This window comes from Dromiciops gliroides, chromosome 4 (assembly GCF_019393635.1).
Source record: "Dromiciops gliroides isolate mDroGli1 chromosome 4, mDroGli1.pri, whole genome shotgun sequence".
Lineage (NCBI taxonomy): Eukaryota > Metazoa > Chordata > Mammalia > Microbiotheria > Microbiotheriidae > Dromiciops > Dromiciops gliroides.
In genome coordinates this window covers 367,572,906-367,593,308 of record NC_057864.1, presented here as the reverse complement: position 1 = coordinate 367,593,308, position 20,403 = coordinate 367,572,906, and the positions used below count along the sequence as shown (strand labels likewise).

The following is a 20,403-nucleotide window of genomic DNA, read 5'->3' as shown; positions in this document are numbered from 1 at the left end:
TTGGGGCTTTTTTAATATGGAAGAGACTTGGGTATGTTTGAAGGTAGTAGGAAAGGAAACAGTTGAGAGGAAAAGGTTGAAGATTCTGGAAAGAGGAGAGATAATTGAGGGTACAGTCTGAAGGAGAGACTTGGAATCAAAGGCACATGTAGAGGCGTTAAGTTTGGCAAGAAGGGACCCCTCTGTCAGAAACTGGAGGAAATAACAAGAGGGAAATAATGTCAAGGCATTTTGAGATGCAAAGATAACATGCAACCAATGGAGGAAGTTACATAACCATGTTGACTGGATCCGGTAAAAATTTATGTTATATAATTTTAACTGGGACCTAGCCACTTTCAGTATAGCACTGCTTTTTACTTTGTCTTGACTGACTACTGCATACCCCATGTCATCTATTCCAAATTTTGTATTATTTCCTCAAGCCACTTACAACCCCATCTACCACCTCCCTTTCACCAAAGAACTTTACCACATACGTTACTAAAAGTTGAAGCCTCTAACTGCTCATATGAAGGCTGAGCCAATATTATAAAAATGAAGTCTACCTAAATTAATCTACTTATTCAATGCCATACCAATCAAACTAACAAAAACAATTATTTTATAGAGCTAGAAAAAAATCATTAGCAAAATTCATCTGAAAAAACAAAAGGTCAAGAATATCAAGGAGTATTAATGAAAACAAATGTAAAGGAAGGTGGCCTAGCCAGTCCAAATCTCAAACTGTATTATAAAAGTGGTAATCATCAAAACTATCTGGTATTTGCTAAGAAATAGTGATAGAGGAGTGGAACAGATTAGAAACTTAAGACACAGTAGTAAATGACCATAGTAAACTAGCATTTGATAAACCCAAAGATCCCAGCTTTCGGGACAAGAACTCACTATTTGACAAAAACTACTGGGAAAACTGGAAAACAGTATGGCAGAAACTAGGTATAGACTACATACCAAGGATAAGGTCAAAATGGGTACATGATTTAAACATAGTGATATTATAAGCAAATTAGAAGAGCAAGGAACAGTTTACCTGTCATATCTATGGAAAAGGGAAGAATTTATGACCAAATAAGAGGCAGAGAGCATGACTAGATATAAAAGGGATGATTTTTATCATATTCAATTTAAAAGTCTTTGCATAAACAAAACTAATGCAACCAAGATTAGAAGGAAAGCAAGAATCTGGGAAACAATTTTCATAGCAAGTGTCTCTGATAAAGGCCTTATTTCTCAAATATATAGAGAACAATTCATATTTATAAGAACACAAGCCATACCCCAATTGATACATGTTGATAAACCATTTTTCACATTCTTTATTTTTTTCATGGGTTTTTCCTCCTCTAGGTCTGTGTCTTCTTTTACAACAAGACTAATATGGTAATATGTTTTTCATGATGGAACATGTATAACCTATACCAAACTTCTTACCATCTTAGGGAAAGGGAAGTAAGGAAGAGAGAAAGAAAATCAAACTCAATTTTTTAAAATCAGTGTTCACAATTGTTTTTACATGTAATTTGGGAAAAATAAAACATTTTTAAAAAAAGAATTGAGGCCACCTATCATGAGCTCTCCCCCATATCTATATTTCCAATTATCTCCACATCATTCCCTATTCTCTCCTCCTTTGCTATAGTTTCGGAGAATGAGATGGACATTTTCCTTACAAATGCTAATCATTCTATTTAGGATGCCTTCCCTTTTAATTATGTCTTCTCTCTCATAAATTTTCAGTCTCTCCTTACCCAGTGGTTCCTTCTCCTCTGATTATGAATATGCTCAGATCTTCCAATCATTTAAAAAAACTTTCACTTGATCATACTATCTCATATCCCTCTTCCCTTTCACAGGAAAACTTTTAGAAGGAAAGTTATCTACACTCATTATCACTACTTAGTCAGCAAGCTTATTATGTGCCCACTATGTGCCAAGCACTATGCTAAGTCCTGGAGATAAGCAAAGCAAAAAAAAAGAAAGAAAAAAAGAAAAGATAAACCAAAACAGCTACTGTCCTTGAGGAACAATGGAGACGACAACATGAAAACCACCATATACAAAGAAGATATTCAGCATAAATGGGCAATAATGCCAGAAGAAAGGCACTAGCATTAAAGGGACATCAGGAAAGGTTTTTTAATAGAAGCTGGGATTTTAGCTGAGATTTGAAGGAAATAAGTCAGCTAGAAGGCACAGATGAGTAGGGAAAACACTCCAGACATGGAGATGGTCAGTGAAAAGGCTCAGAGTCAGAAAATGGAATATTTTGTTCAAGCTGTAGCAAGGAGATCTGTGTCGCAGTATTGCAGAAAACATGGAAGAGAGTAAGGTGTAAAAACACTGGAAAGAGGGGCAGCTAGGTGGCGCTGTGGATAGAGCACTGGCCCTGGATTCAGGAGGACCTGAGTTCAGATCCGGCCTCAGACACTTAACACTTTCTAACTGTGTGACCCTGGGCAAGTCACTTAACCCCCATTGCCTCACTAAAAAAAAAAAAACACAGCACTGGAAAGATAAGAAGGATCTAAATTATGAAGGGCTTTAAAAGACAAAGAATATTTTATGTTTGGTCCTGGAGATGACAGGGACTTTATTGAACAGGTTGGGGCAGGGATGTGATGGTCAGACCAACCTAGGTCACTTTGGTAGATGAGTGAAGGATGGACTAGAGAAGGGAGATATGAGGCAGGGAACCAGAAGACTACCTCAATAGGTTAGGCATGCTATGATGAAGGCCTATACTAGGGTGGCAGGGTCAAAAGAGGAAAGGGGGCATTATGGGACATGTTGAAAAAATGTTAAATCAATCAGACTTTAAAACAGACTGGATATAAAAAGTGAAAGTGAAGAGTCAAAACTGACACTTAGGTTTCAAAACGAGATGACTGGGGGGCAGCTAGATGGTGCAGTGGATAAAGCACTGGCCTTGGATTCAGGAGGAACTGAGTTTAAATCCAGCCTCAGACACTTGACACTTAACTAGCTGTGTGACCCTGGGCAAGTCACTTAACCCTCATTGCCCTGCAAAAAAAAAAAAAAAGTATTGGGGGCAGCTAGGTGGCACAATGGATAAAGCACTGACCCTGGATTCAGGAGTACCTGAGTTCAAATCTGGCCTCAGACACTTAAAAAACTTACTAGCTGTGTGACCCTGGGCAAGTCACTTAACCCCCATTGCCCCACAAAAACAAACAAACAAACAAACAAACAAACAAACAAACCAAATGACTGGGAGGTTAGTGGTTCCCTGAACAATAAAAGGGAGGTTAGGAAACCCAGAGAATTTTGGAGGAGAGATAATTAATTCAATTTTGTACATGATGATTTTAAGATATCTACAGAACATCCAGTCTGAGTTATCAAATAGCTAATGGAGATGAGAAACTGCAAGTCAGGAGAAAGGTTAGGCCTGAATCAGTAGATCTGAGTAAGAAGTGAGGATCAGAGAGATTGAACATCATTGGTGAAAACGTCAGAGAGAAAGATGAGATGTTAAAAGATCATGATCAGGTTATGATCATGAACATGGAAGTGAAACACTTTTGGGTGGTAGCAAGATCAAGAGCTACATATCTCTGTGTGTAGCCGAAGTGGGAGGAAGGAATACATCACGGGAAATAAGTAAACTAAGGGACTGGGAATTTAGAGTGAGGATGTTAAAGTCATATCCTGCCCTAATCTTTCTTCTAAGCTCCCATACTATTTCACCATCTAACCATAAAACTAGATAATTGATTGGTATACCAAACTCAATGTGTTCAAAACAGAAATTCCCTTTTTCTTTTTTTTTTTGTGAGGCAATTGGGGTTAAGTGACTTGCCCAGGGTCACACAGCTAGTAAGTGTTAAGTGCCTGAGGCTGGATTTGAACTCAGGTACTCCTGACTCCAGGGCCGATGCTCTATCCACTGTGCCACCTAGCTGCCCCTCCCTTTTTCTTTTGAGGATACCATCATTCTAGTCACCCAGGTTCACAATCATCCTATGAGATCTTCACCCCGCCCTCATAAGCAGTCAATTGCCATAGAAGTTCTGGTAATGCAGTGAAAAGAGCATTGACTCTGGGTTCAGAGGATGTGGGTACAAATCCAAACTACTTATTTCTTATATGAACTTAGGCTTCCTTTTCCTCATCTGTAAAAAGAGAAGATTGAACAAGAGGGCCTTAAGACCCTTCCCAAATCTGTATCTGTGATTCTAAGTCTTTTGGATTCTACTCCATAATATATCTCAAATCTTTCCTCTTCTCTCCAATTATGTCTTCCTAATTCATTACCTCTCCTCAGAATTATTTTGCCATATTAGTACTTGGTCTTCTTGACTCCATCATCACTTCTCTCCTAATTTTCGTTAAGACAGCTGCAAAATTCATATTCCTAAAGTATAGGTCTAACTACTACCCTGTTCAAGAAAACTCCAGGGCCTTGGGGCAGCTAGGTGGCACAGTGGATAAAGCACAGGCACTGGAGTCAGGAGTACCTGAGTTCAAATCCAGCCTCAGACACTTAACACTTACTAGCTGTGTGACCCTGGGCAAGTCACTTAACCCCCATTGCCCCACAAAAAACAAAAAACAAAAAAACAAAAAAAAGAAAACTCCAGGGCCTCTTTCTTACCTCTAGGATATAATACAAATTTCTCTGTCATTGAAAGTCCTTCACAGACTGGTTCCAACCTACCTTCCCAGGTTAATTACATATTACACTGCTTTACACAGTCTATATTCCTTCCCACCTCATCTATTAACTGTTGTTCTCCATGCATTACAATCCATTTCCCATTTCTCTACCTTGACACAGGTTGTCCCTCATACCTGGAATGCACTCTTTGCTCACCTCTGCCTCATAAAATCCCTTTAAGCTTAGCTCAAATGCCACCTCCTATAGGAAGTCTAACCTGAGCGCCCCACCCCACCCCATTTTGTAGTTCTCCCAAATCACTTTATATCTACTTTGTATATTTTTCATTTGTAATTTGGGGGTGGGGGGAGGCAATTGGCATTAAGTGACTTGCCCAGGGTCACACAGCTAGTAACTGTCAAGTGTCTGAGGCAAGATTTGAACTCAGGTTCTCCTGACATCAGGGCCATTGCTCTGTCCACTGTGCCGCCTAGCTGCCCCCATATGTAATTTTCTACCCACACGTACTGTCATTTTCCTCCAAGAGAACATAACCTAGTAGTGTCTACCACATTGTAGGCATATAATGAATTAACAAAAACCTTATATTGATTCCTTCATTATTTTATTGATACCACCACACTAAAAAAAAAATTCTTTGATGTCCTTAGCATTTATCACAAACTTTAACTCATATTTGGCTTAGATCTTCCTCCCATTATGATTCAAACAGGATTGTGCCTTACTTCTATCTTCTGTGTGTTCTTTTAAAATTTGAATTTCTTAAACAGCTCCCTAGGAGCAGCTTTAAAGCCTCTTAGCCAAGGGATTTCTGTGCTTCTAGACAGTGCACATCCTAAAAGGTCATATGCAACTATGGGGCAGGCGTTGATCATGGATAAAAGAGAGACAACCTATACATTCTATTGGATGTATATTTGTGTTTGTCAAATTTACAAAGTGATCACCAGCCCTGAAGTCAGGAAGACCTTAGTTGAAATCTGACCTCAGACACTTGACACTTATTTTAATAGCTGTGTGACCCTGGGCAAGTGACTTAACCCCAATTGCCTCATACACACACACAAAACACCTCCCTATGCCACCACGTTAATTTCTAGTGGCAACTGCTTTTCTTTCTCATCAGTTATTTGTGATAGCTTCATCAGAATTTCATTCTTGAGAGTCTACTAGCCAAGCCCAGAACCACAGTCTCTGAGGTCAAATGCCACAGAGAAATTTGAGGGGATTAAGAGGGGGGAAAGCTATTAGGTTGGCCAAGGAGATCATTGTTAACCTTTGAGACAGAGTCCTTCTCAAAGGGAATAGAACTCACAACCTCTCTTCCAAAACCTCTCAAAAGCAATAGGCTAGCTGAATTCGTCAGTTTTGCAATAGAATAGAATGGAATTGCTTAAATCACTATTTCTTTTTAGAATACTCCATAAAAATTAACTTTTTAACTTATAGAAAATAGAATGATACTGTGAGATTCCTCAACTGACTTGAACCTTGAAAACATTATTTGAAAGAGATTCCCGAAGGCTTTGGACCTTACCTTGCTCTTGTCTCCTTAATCCAAGTCCCAGGCCTAGGCCAAGTGACACAACCACCAACAAAATACAAAGAACCTGTCATACAAAAAGAACATTTTTTAAAAAAGGAATAAAATCAAAGACTTTAATCTGTGCAGATACTTGGCATATCCTTCCGAAAACAATGTGTTTTACTGAATACTTACAACATGCCAGTTAATCAACACAGTATTTTTGCTGTTGAGTCATTTCAGTCATATCCAACTCTTCATAGCCTCATTTGGGGGTTTTCTTGGCAAAGATACTGGGGTGGCTTGCCATTTCCTCCATCTCATTTTACAGATGAGAAAAGTGATATAAACATGGTTAAGTGACTTGTCCAGGGTCACACAGCTAGTAAGTGTCTGAGGTCAGATTTGAACTCAGGAAGAGGAGTCTTCCTGACTTCAGGCCTGGTACTCAATCCAATGTGCCACCTAGCTGCCCTACCCCAGTATACAATAATTTGAGTAATTCAGAAGTTATTATATATGCATTTTATTTACTTTTATCTTCTTTATATAAGTGGAAGCAGTGTGACATAATAGAAAGAGGAGTCAGAGAATCCAAATTTGATTTCCAAACCTATCTGGGCCTTGGTTTCCTTATCTGTCAAATGAGAGGGTTGGACTAGATGACCTCTTAGGTCACTTCCCACTTTAAATTTGTGATCCTATCTAAATACTCTAAATAAACAGATCCAAGTCGTAACTCACCACAACAAACAAAAGGGAACTATGACTGAATTGCTTAGTGTACCTTATAGTCACAGTAGGTAACTTCACATAGTAGGTGCTTAATATATTTAGTCTTAAAAACATAAGGAAAGTTCATTGTTGGATAATTAAATTTATACTTCTAAAATCATCAGCACTGGCTCGTTAGTTTATTATGAGTTTGACCCAACATTGAGCCTAAGGAAGATAAATGACTTTATTCAAAACAATGCTTAACTAGTGGCATTAAGATACAGTGGTATTGGGGGCAGCTAGTTGGCACAGTGGATAAAGCACTGGCCCTGGAGTCAGGAGGACTTGAGTTCAAATTTGACCTCAGACACTTGACACTGACTAGCTGTGTGACCCTGGGCAAGTCATTTAACCCTCATTGCCCACCCCCCCACCCCCAAAAAGATACAGTGGTATTAAGATACCCTGGTATAATCAAAGAACAAAACAGCTTAATCCTTTTCCCCTACTAGTGTCATTCTATTGTCTGAAAGAGGTTATTTGTCATTCAATTAAGAAACTATCTCTCTTCTAGAAAGCAGCTGATTCATATTTGCTCACTGGAGGACAGAGAAATCAAGATACTGAAGGACTATATGACCTACAAATAATTCACCAACATATTTGGTTTATTGCTAATATTCAAATTAATCATTCTGGCTAATTCAGTAGCCTTCCAAACATAAGCTCATCAAATCAAATCAGCTGACAAAGGTCTCTCTTTTCCTAGATTTAAAGTCACCATGAGAACATGATTATACCATAGATATTTATCTCTTCTCCTCTGCACTCTACCCTATCCAACAAGTCCAATAATTAAGGGGATGAGAGGGATTGGGTGATAACTTTTATCATAAATGCTAAGTATAGAATAACACAAATGTGCCAGTTGCTTGAACAGGAAGAACCTGTTTCTATTGTCCATTGTTAAAAGAAAAGGAAGTTATAAAGCCCACCTTCCTGAAAGAAAACATAATTATCATGAAAGTTTATTCAGAGACTTTTTCATTTTGAAACTTAAAACAAAAAGTAGAAAAAGAACTATTTTAACAAACTTACAAATAAGTTATATACAATTGGAAGAGAACAACAGAAATATGTTATTTAAGGTACATGTGAGGACTCAAATTTTTTATGGTGATAGAAACTGCATGGCATAATGAATAGAGCACTGGCCTTGGGGTCAAAAAGACCTGGGACTCAAATCTTTCTTCAAACACTAAATTAGCTCTTTAACCCAGGCAAGTCACTCAGCTACTTTTGCTTCAGGCAACCCCTTTGGACATACCTACTAATTCATAGACTGGCTGCAGTCTGCTTTGCAAAAGGGAGTTTCCTGAGAGATTCCCCTTTGGATCCTATAAATAACTGGATCTTTCCTGTTTAACAGTTTGTCATTTGAAAGTGAAAATTCCTCAAATTTGTAACATGCCAAACTTCAGATAATGTAAAATATCAGTAAGCGATCTGTATCTTTTGTGATGACACTGAAACACTTGAACACAATCACTGTCTTGCATTCTTTTGCTACTCAATCTATTTTTCTACTTTAGTTGTTACATTTAAAAAAAAATATTGAAATGGCAGGTCTGTACTATAGAGGCTTGATCAAGGGATATGATCAACTAGATGAGTTTATAGGGAGGTGAAGTTTTTGTTCAGAATTTTTTATTGTACCTTCCTATGGAAAATAGAGACATACTCCTTAGTATGTCCCTTGGTTTCAGTGACTAAGGATGAATTATTGTGGGAGTTCAAAGGTTTAACAACCCTGGAAGTGTATGCATTTGATCAGCAAACTACTCTTAACTAATCATAAAAATCTGCGATCATAAAAAGTAACTGACATTTGCATAGCAATTTAAGGTTTATAAAGTGCTTTATAATCATTATTTCATTTGAGCTTCCAAAAAATACTGTGAAAGACATTCTACAAGTTTTATTATTCTTATTTTACAAATAAGGTAACTGAGCTCAAAGGACTTGCCCATGTTCACATACCTAAGTGTCAGAGGTAGGTTCTGAATCTAGATCTTATCTTTTTCCAAGTATCTTTTATCCTTTCCTTTTACTTGAGCTGCTGCAGAACTCCTGCTTCTACTACCATTTTTTTAAATTACATATTTTATTTCCTTACAATATTCGCTTAATTCCATACCAGGGGACCTTAGTGAATCCATATTCTTGGAGCAGCTAGGTGACACAATGGATAGAGTACCAAGCCTGAAGTCAAGACGATGAGTCTTCCAGGGGCAGCTAGGTGGCGCAGTGTATAAAGCACTAGCCCTGGATTCAGGAGGACCTGAGTTCAAAACTGCCCTCAGACACTTGACACTTACTAGCTGTGTGACCCTGAGCAAGTCACTTAACCCCAATTGCCTCACCAAAAATTAAAAATAAATAAATAAATAAATGAAAGATGAGTCTTCCAGCCTCAGATATTTACTATTATGTGACCCTAGGCAAGTCACTTAACACTGTTTGCCTCGGTTCCTCATCTGCAAAATAACCTGGAGAAAGATATGGCAAACCACTAACTCTGCCAAGAAAACTCCAGACAAGATCATAAAGAGTCAAACTTGAATGAAAAATGACTGAACAACAACAATACATATTCACATATATGCTTGTTCATGGAAGATATCCAAAATCAGATTTCAAGGTTTAAGACTGAAAGTCAGAAAAGAGATTTCATATTATGATAGAAATGCAAAATATAACATTAAAAAGCAATTTTTGCAACCAGAAAATTAGCAGACAACAAAAACATGGGAATAGGCATTGTGGAGGTGTTATGGAAAGACAAGAACAATATTATATTTATGGCAGAGCTATGAATTGGTATAATTATTCTAAAAAGCAATTTGGAATTATGCAAAGAAAGTTGTTAAAATGGTTTTACCTTTGTCCCAATAATTGTACAGCTAGATAGGTATCCCAGAATGATTGGTGCCAAAAAGAAAGACCAGGGGGCAGCTAGATGGCGCAGTGGTTAAAGCACCGGCCCTGGATTCAGGAGTACCTGAGTTCAAATCCGGCCTCAGACACTTGACACTCACTAGCTGTGTGACCCTGGGCAAGTCACTTAACCCCCATTGCCTGCAAAAAAAAAAAAAAAAAACCCAAAAAGAAAGACCAAACTATTATAACTACAATAGGATATAAAAGCTATAAACCAAACTGTTTTAGCAGTACTTTCTTTGGAAAGTACCAAAATAAAATAAAAAAGAGTAGATACTCATTCACTGGGGAATGATTCAACCATTGTGGCACATAAATGTAATAGAACATTACTATACTATAAGAAACAATGAACATGATACATACAGAGAAGCATGAAAAGACAAAAAAAAAAACTGATGCAAAGTGAAAGAAACATAATTGGGGAAATGATATAAACAAAAACTATGACAATGAAACAAAGATGCAACAACCAAAAAAACAGAATTGTACACTCCAAAACTGAAGAGTAACCTTGGACCCAAAACAAATATTAAAACAACATCTTAATATTGTACATTAGAAGAACTAAGAGCTTTTAAGAATTTAAGAAGGTAGATGTTGGGAGAAAAGTATGCATTTTCAGTTCAGTTTGAACCAAGGCAGAAGATAAATAATATCTGTCAATTTTCTAAGAACTGACTGTTCACTAAACCCTAATCTTAAGGATCAGATAGATAAAAAGCACTCACTGATTAGTTAGAAACCAATTATGCCATAAAGTTGGACCTTAAGGTCCCAGTATGAAGAAATGGCTTTTACAAGATAGTAGTTCAAAGAGTAAAAAAGCAATGGTTTAGGGCTGGGAAAGAGGCTTTAAAACCTCTTAGCCAAGGGATTTCTGTGCTTCTAGACAGTGCACATCCTAAGAAAAAAGGTCATATGCAACTATGGGGCAGGAGCTGATCATGGATAAAAGAGAGACAACCTATACATTCTATTGGATGTATATTTGTGTTTGTCAAAGCCACCTCAAAATGTACAAAGTGAGCCAGGCTTGGGTTGAGCTAGACCCACTTCTTAGGTGAGCCACATACTGAGTAATTTGGTAATTAGTGGTGAGTAAAGCCATACAAAATGTATGATTACTGTAGGCTTTCTTAATCTTTTTTGCATGTCATAGATCCTTTTGGCAGTCTGCTAAAGCCCATGGACCCCTTCTCAAGACAATTTTTAAAATGCATACAATAGGGGGCGGCTAGGTGGCTCAGTAGATAAAGCACTGACCCTGGATTCAGGAGGACCTGAGTTCAAATCTGGCCTCAGACACTTGACATTTACTAGCTGTGTGATCCTGGGCAAGTCACTTAACTCCCATTACCCCGCAAAAAACAAAAAAACCAAAAAAAAAAATGCATACAATAAAATATATAGGATTACAAAAGAATCTAATTATATTGAAATAGTTATGCCCCCCCCAAAAAAACAACAACACTACAAGTATATGGACCCCTCAGAAAGTCACCTGGAGAAAGTGGCTTCGAGCATTAAAAGGATGTAACTTGCCCATGTAATAGGCAGGTGTTAATGTCCAAGCTTCTCAGCAACACCAGTGCCTGCCCTCTATCCACACTGCCTCTCAAATAGGACTTTAAAAGCCTTTTTAAAATACTATGCCAGACACACCTAATGTCTGTAAAGGAAGATAAAAGACAAAAGACAAAGGACAAAGAAACTATACAGTATTGTATTGTTTAATTCAATTACAGGGTTTCTAAGAACTAAGAATTCTAGCCAATTCAACATGGATACAACTAGACCCATGGTTCCTCCCAGGAAAGGATTAGCTACAGGGCAATGTAGTTTAATGGGAAGAACTCTGGACTGGGGTTCTTAGAGAGCTAGTTTTGAGTTTCTGTTCCATCACTAAACAGGTATATGATCCAGAGCTTAGCACACAGTGCCTCGCAGATAGTAGGCACCTAATTAATATTTATTGAGTGAATGAATCTTGGATAAGTCACTTAATCTCTATGGTTCTCAGTTTCATTTTTAAAGTGAGGGAATTATCATAAATGATCTCAAATATTTCTTTCGGTTCAAAATATATAATCTAATGCTGCTTTTTTTTGCTTAACTATACTTATTGGTTACAAGGGACCTGTGTGTGACTGGGGGAAATCTGTGGATGATAAAAGTGATATTTAAAAAAAGAAAGAAAAGATCATTGGTGCACCATTAAAAATAAATACACAGAAGAGGGCAGAAGGAAGTTCAGTAGAGGACAAGAAAAGTAGGACAGTTTTATTACTATATATTAAATTTAATACGTACAAAAAAGGGGACATAATAAGTTGACAGTTTCTTCTTTTCTATTCTTTGTTTATTGAAATGTTGATGTTTGTTAAGGGTATAATGAAAAAAGGAACTTAAAAAAAATAAATTCTACTCCCAAAAGTGTGGGCAATCTCAAGAGTAAAGGGGAAGATTTATCCCATTCTGGCCCTGATATATATTCTGATTGGCTCCCTGGAAACCCAGGGCCACCTGGAATACTAGGTTTTCTTGGAACCATTACAAAATTGAATAGAAGATAATAATGAAAAGATGGAGGGAGGAGAAGAAGGGATAGGAAGAAGAGAAGGAATAGAAAGAGGAGAAGAGAGAAGAGGGGATAACTCATATAGGAGGAGGGAGGGGCTGCTAGATGGTACAGTGGATAAAGCACCAGCCCTGGATTCAGGAGGACCTGAGTTCAAATCTGACCTCAGACACTTGACACTTACTAGCTGTGTGACCCTGGGCAAGTCGCTTAACTCTCATTGCCCGCCCCCCCCCCCCAAAAAAAAGATTAATAGGAGACAAATGTGATAATAATGTTGGATTCAGAGCTAGAGAACAGATTTGGGTTCAAATCCAAACCACCACTTACTACCCAATATGACCCTAGGTAAATCATTTGATCTCTCTGTATCTTAGTTTCCTGATCTATAAAATGAGGTGTTTGGATTAGATGGCCTCTGAGGTCCCTTGTAGCTGTAAATCTGTGATCTAAATGCATAATCAAAGTGCTTTAAATAGAATGTGCTTTCCATAATAAGGAGGCAGCATTGGTATAGTAGATAGGACACCAGACTTCAAGTAAGGAAGGCCTGGGTTCAAAACCTGACTCAAACACTTGCTAGCTAAGTGACCCTAGGTTAGTCACTTAACCTTTTCGTGACTCATTTCCTTACTTATAAAATGAAAAGTTTGGACTCTAAGGTTCCTTCCAACTCTAAATCTGTAATTCCACAATTATTTTTGAACTGCTGACACATTCATGGGAGTTCTAATCCTCTACACTAAGTGTATATTCCGAATGAATACACTAGACCAGAACCCAATGTCAGGAACTTGTTAGAGAGCTGGCTGTGGAATGGGTCAGCTTTTTCATGGGAGCAAACACTTCTGGGAATTTACACTAGATTTCTAAGGGACTCGAACCACACTCTACATTTATTTCTCCACCCAGGAGGGAACTACACTAAAAAGTGATAGCTAGCAGAGTATCCTCAGGGGATATTGAAATAGAACATATTGTAGAAATAATATAGCTTTTAATAAACATTAAAATAGAACATAGAATAGGAATAATATTAAGAAAACAAAGGGGCAGCTAGGTGGCACAGTGAATAGAGCACGGGCCCTGGATTCAGGAGGACCTGAGTTCAAATCCGGCCTCAGACACTTAACACTTACTAGCTGTGTGACCCTGGGCAAGTCACTTAACCCCAATTGCCCCACAAAACAAACAAACAAAACAAGAAAACAAGCTGAATAAGAGTCAAGAGTTTCCATCATTTGAGGATTATACATTTAAGAAGCTGGTTAAGTGAATTGGAAAGTTTCAGAGGAAAATATAAATGAGTTGGAAAATCGATAGCCATGAGGAATTGGGATTATTCCTTTTGAGGATTAAAAAAAAATAGAAGGCTGCTTTAGTAAATCATAACAATTTCAGAAAATGTTTTTAACTCTTTTTTTTTTTTGGCCGGGCAATGGGGGTTAAGTGACTTGCCCAGGGTCACACAGCTAGTAAGTGTCAAGTGTCTGAAGGCCGATTTGAACTCAGGTACTCCTGAATCCAGGACCGGTGCTTTATCCACTGTGCCACCTAGCTGCCCCCTGAAAATGTTTTTAGACAGAAGAAAATGACATTATTTTTCATCTCCTTTGAGAAAGAAATATTTGGATGTGTTTGCCCCCCCCCATCTATTATTAGACCCTGTCTTTTAAAAAGAAAAGAAAAATAAACAAATGAATTAATGAATGAACAAACAAACAAATCAACAAATGAATGAACAAATTAGATAGATAGATAGATAGATAGATAGATAGATAGATAGATAGATAGATAGATAGATAGATAGATAGATAGATAGATAGATAGATAGATGGGTGGGTGGGTGAATAAATAAATAAATGATTGAATAAATTAATGAATGAATAAATAAATAAATAAATGAGTGTATAAATAAATAAATTATAAATTTAAAAGAAGAGAGAGAGAAGCAATGACAGGTCCCCCAGGTGGCAGAGCTGCTGCTAAATTTTCAGGTAAACTAAAGGAGAGTTTGGGAACAAGCATCAAAAGACTGGACTAACTGAACAGCAATAAATTGTATTCCACTGGAAGAACAAGGGAAGTGGGATCTATAACAAGGGAAATATAACAGAAACCCCACGTTTCAAAAAGGTAAGATCCACATAGGAATTGCCCACCCACCCGTTTTGAATCTATCTAATCTAATCTAATCTGACTAAAATTTTTCCTACACAGATGACTTGCACTCCACTTGCAGTGGAGCCTTATGGGTCTTGCCAAAGATTCTGCAGAAATGCTGGGAGGGGTGTTTACTTCTAAGCACATCCTTACAAGTCTCCAAAGCAGACTTTTAAAGCACTGTGCCTCTCAAATATCCAGTGAATGAGTCACCAAGACTTTGCATCATGATTTACATTCTGGACTCTAAAGGAAATGTTTCTGAGCTCCTTGGTTAATTATAAAATAAACAAATCTCTAGTCCTTTTCAGTTTATTTTTTGAAACATCCCTGGCATTTAAGGAGCGGCTCAAGTATGTTCTGTGCCAGTATGAAAAGGTTAAAGAAAAAGACTCTTCAGGCTTTCTGGAACCTCTGTCTAGATATAGTTACATTGGAGTCTGATAATAACCCACCTTCTTGAAACCTATTTGGAAAACGTGGCTAAAAGAACTAACATACATTACACAGCTGTTGCAAAGAGTAATACCAAGGCTTTTTTTCACATAAGTAAATGATGAATAATAGCAGAGAAAAAACTAACATGAGATCCCCAAAAGTAAATGGAACTGACTAAAGGAGAAAGTAAAGACTGTCCTGGAAAAGAGAGAAATAACAAAACATAGCTCTTCCCTGACTGCAGAGAAGCAAGGATCTACTTCTAGAGAATATTCTATACATTATTAGGTGAAGTTACTATATTAGATCATAAATCTAGAGCTGGAAGAAGACGTCAGAGGCCACCTCATCCAACTTCTCATTTTTCAGATTAGAAAACCAAAGCCCAGGGAAGCTAATTTATTCATCCAAGGTCCCATACGTAGAAAGTATCAGGCAACATTTTTTTTTTTTTTTTTGCGGGGCAATGGGGGTTGTGACTTGCCCAGGGTCACACAGCTAGTAAGTGTCAAGTGTCTGAGGCCGGATTTGAACTCAGGAACTCCTGAATCCAGGGCCTGTGCTTTATCCACTGCACCACCTAGCTGCCCCCCTACAGGCAACATTTGAACTCAGATCCTTTAGTGCCAGAGCTGGTGCTCTTTCCAATGTAACAGACTAATATTTTGTTTAATTGTTTTTTATTTAGAGGATCTTGCCACAAAGCAGGATTCAATCCAGAATGGGAATAGGAAATGACTGAAGTGCAAAGGCATAAATATTTTTACATGTTCAAATAAAGCGAACAAACATGCTAATACCCCTAACAAATCACATATGTGAAATTCATCATCTTGGCAAAGAATCAAAATCAAATCCTGAAACTGTTGGCACTACTCACCGCAGAAAGTATTTTATATCTGTGAAGAGTGCTTTTTTTCACAGGGTCTTCTGTTTGTAAATCCAGAATTGATTCCACCATTATTTGGTCGTTTTGAAAGTGGTCAATAGCTGTGTCTCTTGCCTTCAGTAGGAGAACAAAAAGTGCTATAAGGCAAATCAACAGCATCAGCTTATAAAGATCTGGGGAGGGCTGAGGCCCTAGATTGTACAGTCCAAAAGTATGAAAAAAAAATTACACGTGACTGTCAAAAGATAAAAGTCCAGTTTTAATATATTGTAGATAGCTCCATCATGTGTTATTGTTTGTCCTTCGTTCCTGAAGAGGACTATGACATGAGGGTGACATCATGACTTGCACTGAATTGGATTTAAATGATAAAGGGTTATTCAAGGTCACCAACCTCACTCTCTCCTCCAGAGCCATCCAGTGGCAAGATATATCAGGACAACTAGAGATGGCTCCAGATGTTAAAGGCTTAAGTGACTTGCCCATTGTCACACAGCTAGTAAGTGTCTGAGGTAAAATTTGAACTCAAGTCCTCCTAATTTCAGGGCCAGTGCTTTTTCCACTGTGCCACCTAGGTGCCCCCCTGCATCATGTGTACAATAACCAGATGTCACTACATTCTGTTCAACATGTGCTGTTCTCTTAAGAATGAAAGAAATAGCTTAAATTACACCTGCTTCAGTGTTTTCTATTCTCCTACAAACCTAATGTGCAGCCAAAACGATGATAACCATCTTAATTTCTTTCAAATCAGCAGCAGCCCTGGGATAGAAGTGATCTACTGAAGCTAATTTGCTTATGAAAGGAAATATTGTTTCTTAAATGAAAAAAAATGCTCAAATTTAGGAAGTTTGCTTTGCTCTGGACACCTCAAGATGTCTTCTAGTCTAAGCTTATGATCATTCCCAAACAACTGTTTATGGTGCTCTTTAAAATAAATAACAATTTCTGACACTAAAATTCAGTCTCATAATACCCAATCAAGAAGTCTTCAAATTTCAGCCAAAATCCCTTTGGCTATTACAAAGATCCACTCCCTTAAGAATATGTAATGCTTTATTCCTGTCCTTGGTTCCCCATCCTTTCTAGGTATGCCAATTTCCCCAGTTATATTTATTGCCCTTTTTCCTCATCAAAGTCATTCCATTTCCAGTGTCCCCCTTTTCTGAATTCACCCCCTCCTTACCTTCTCTGACAATCCCTAGCTCCTTTCAAAGCTCAATTCAAATGCCACTTCCTACCAGAAGTCTTTCCAGATCTCTGATTCTTGGTGCTTCCCCCTACCTTGAATTCCTATTTAACAGCATTCAGCAGTCTCTTGACTAGGACGTTTGCCTATGAAGGATCCAGGAAAGCTGTTACGTAGAGAGTGGGGCGGGGTAGAAACAATGCCTTAGCCCTAGGGCCTCTTTTTTTTTTTAAACACTTTTTTTCTCCTACATAGGAGATTGAGAGAAACTTGGAATTTTCAAACCGAGTTCTCAAACCCTAGGCTATTTGGTAACCATCAGGCAAATAATCTTTCCTAGGTCTAGATAGCCTAGTCTACAGAAATAAAAAATTTAAAAATAAATAAAATAAAATTTTTTTAAATTGTGAAATGTTTGAAATAATCACCCTAAGCTAAAATATTTTTTTCTTCTAATGAATTTGGAATCTGAAGCATTATAGAAAAGAAGTGAAGCCTCAAAGCTGATACTTTGATCTTAAGAGTCAGCATTCCAGGGGCAGCTAGGTGGTGCAGTGGATAAAGAACTAGCCCTGGATTCAGGAGGACCTGAGTTCAAATTTGACCTCAGATACTTGACACTTACCAGCTGTGTGACCCTGGGCAAGTCAACCCCATTGCCCTGCAAAAAAAAAAAAAAAAAAAAGAGTCAGCATTCCTGCAGCTTTTTCTTTTCAAACAACTATGTGGTATAGTAAATAGAATGTTGGACTCAGGAAGACCTTAGTAGAAATCCTGCTTCCAATACTTTACTAACTGTATGACCCCTCCCCAAAACTAGCCTCTTTCTGTCTCAGTCTCTTTATCTGTAAAATGGGAATAATTTGTAATGAGCATTGAAATGATAACTGTAAAATGGTTTGCAAAACTTTAAAGTGCTATTTGAATGCTATGTATTATTATTACAGCAGTCCCCTAGTTGATCAGTCAGAAGTTGGACACAGTATATCATCCAGCAACCTCCATAACCATAACCAGCAGGGAACAAGACCATCTAGCAAATACTATGAGGAGAACAGTGTCAGAGTGAGCAGCCCAAAGACAGAAGAATCCCTACAGCATGAACTGCTTATCCATGTGTTTGCCTTGATTACATTTCCATGGGACAGCCTTGACCATAGGAGATCCCTACCTGTGTGTCTTTCCACTCTCTACTTGAGCCCACTCTTCCTATTGATGCAGCTAGATAGGGAAGACGGAACTCTAGGTTTATGAGGGAAATAGTTTGCTGATGCTTCTCTTAATATGTCATTAAATGCCTTTACTTTGAACTTCATGTCCTCTGGTTTACTATTAGAGGTAAACACATTGGTGAGGAGTTGCCAGCTATGATTTTATTAGTGTGAATAAACAGAGAATCTTGGACTTAGGCTAATTGTTCTTTGGAGGACTGCCCCATGGGAGTTCTGGAAGGTTTCCCCTGATAGAATGTATGTTTCTCGAGGGTTTGGGGGAATTCCTCAACCCTGAGGTCCAAGACAGTAATTCCTTCCCCCTTTGCCCCTTTGACTAGAAGTGAATAAATCTGGAGTTAAGGCTAAAAGGTAGCATCTGGGGATGAGCTTATGCATTTATATAGGATTTTTTAAAGCCTTAGGGTAACATTGAGAGGCAGCTGGTAGCACAGGGCACTAGCCCTGGAATCAGGAGGACCTGAGTTAAAATCTCACCTCAGATACTTACTAGTTGTGTGACCCTGGGTAAGTCACTTAACCCCAATTGCCTTAAAACACCTGGGATGGGGCAGCTAGGTGGTGCAGTGGATAGAGCACTGGATTCAGGAGGACCTGAGTTCAAATCCGGCCTTAGACACTTAACACTTACTAGCTGTGTGACCCTGGGCAAGTCACTTAATCCCAATTGCCTCACTAAAATAAAAAAACCAACAACAAAAACAAAACACCACACCTGGGACCATTTCCAGTTATCCTGATATATAGCTTGCCACTGGACACAGATGGCTCTGGAGGAGAGAATGAGTTTGGTGACTTTGGACAGTCCTCCCTCACTTAAATCCAATTCAGTACAAGTCATGACATCACCCTTATATCATGGTCCTCTTTGAGAAGGAAGGAACAACAACAGGGCAACATTAGAGGTGGTGGAAAGTGGCTTAGCCACTTTCCTTTTTGGGAGGTGGAGTAATAGAGACAAGATGTCAGGTAATTTTGGAGAGAATTTGGGGTGGCATCCCTCAAGGTAGAATTAGTGGGCTGATCCTATTGTTGAATAAAATACAGATTGCTATCACCCACAAATGCACAGTTTATATTCAAGAATTCTAAAATCCCCTTATCTGACCATAATTTATTGACTTTATGCCTTTCACTGGCTTCCCAAACCAAACCCTGCTCTTTGTCTACCATATAACTTTCAATCTCTCACATCCTCAGTTCACCCCTGCACTAGCCACTTTTTTCTTCATCTTAACCCTTTGGTGAACCAGGTCAGCTCTACACTGTCCTCTTGAGTCCCTGGTCCCCTTATCAGACTTCCAGTTGTACCTTGCCATGCCATCTGCCTTGTATAACTCCCACCATCCTCTGCCTTTGTCCTACCACATGCTGCTTGAACAAAGGTGAAGAAAATCACACAACCACTCTGACTGGGTCTTCTACAAATTTATATTGCTCAACCTCAACCCAGATCTCACTACTGCTAGGCAATTCTAAGCCTCCTTGATCAATTCACTATCCTACTCTCCATAGCAGCTCTTCCAAACCTTTTCATCCTTCCTCAAACCACACATGGTTCCCTCTTCCCCTACCCTCTTAGCTAAGTATCTCACTTCATCTTTTACAGGAAAAAAAAATGAAGCTATTCCCCATGAGCTCCCTCTTCTCCCCTCTTCCTCATTTCATATTGCTCAGGTACCTTCTGACACTATCTCTTTCCCAGTCTCACATGAAGAGGTGGCCTTATTCCTTACCAAGGCAAACCCCTCCACCTACTCAAGTGATTTCATTCCATCTCACCAACATATTACTCATGACATTATCCCCATTCTTTCACTTATCTTCAATCTCTCCCTGTCTACTGGCTCCTTCCCTACTATCTATAAACATCCCCATTCTCAAAAAACCCTCACCTGATTCTTCCATCTCTGCTAACTCTGCTGCCCTTTGTAGCTTAACTCCTTGAAAAGGCCATATATTGGGTACCTTCACTTTTTCTCCACTCATTCCTTTCTTTTTTCTTTTTTTTTTTTTTGTGGAGCAAT

General features: G+C 38.4%; 1 protein-coding gene across 1 annotated transcript in view; it reads right to left on the bottom strand.

Moving 5' to 3' along the window:
• The window catches only part of ENPP3 (ectonucleotide pyrophosphatase/phosphodiesterase 3), a 133,454-nt gene extending 116,245 nt beyond the window's left edge, over positions 1 to 17,209 (bottom strand). Inside the window, exons 1-3 of the mRNA XM_044004360.1 lie at positions 17,142 to 17,209; positions 15,947 to 16,092; positions 6,180 to 6,252 (exon numbers count right to left, since the gene is read on the bottom strand). Of these exons, the coding sequence (XP_043860295.1) occupies positions 6,180 to 6,252; positions 15,947 to 16,027 (154 nt within the window). The 5' untranslated portion in view covers positions 16,028 to 16,092; positions 17,142 to 17,209. The remainder of the gene's footprint in view (positions 1 to 6,179; positions 6,253 to 15,946; positions 16,093 to 17,141) is intronic.
• Positions 17,210 to 20,403: the final 3,194 nt, after the last annotated feature.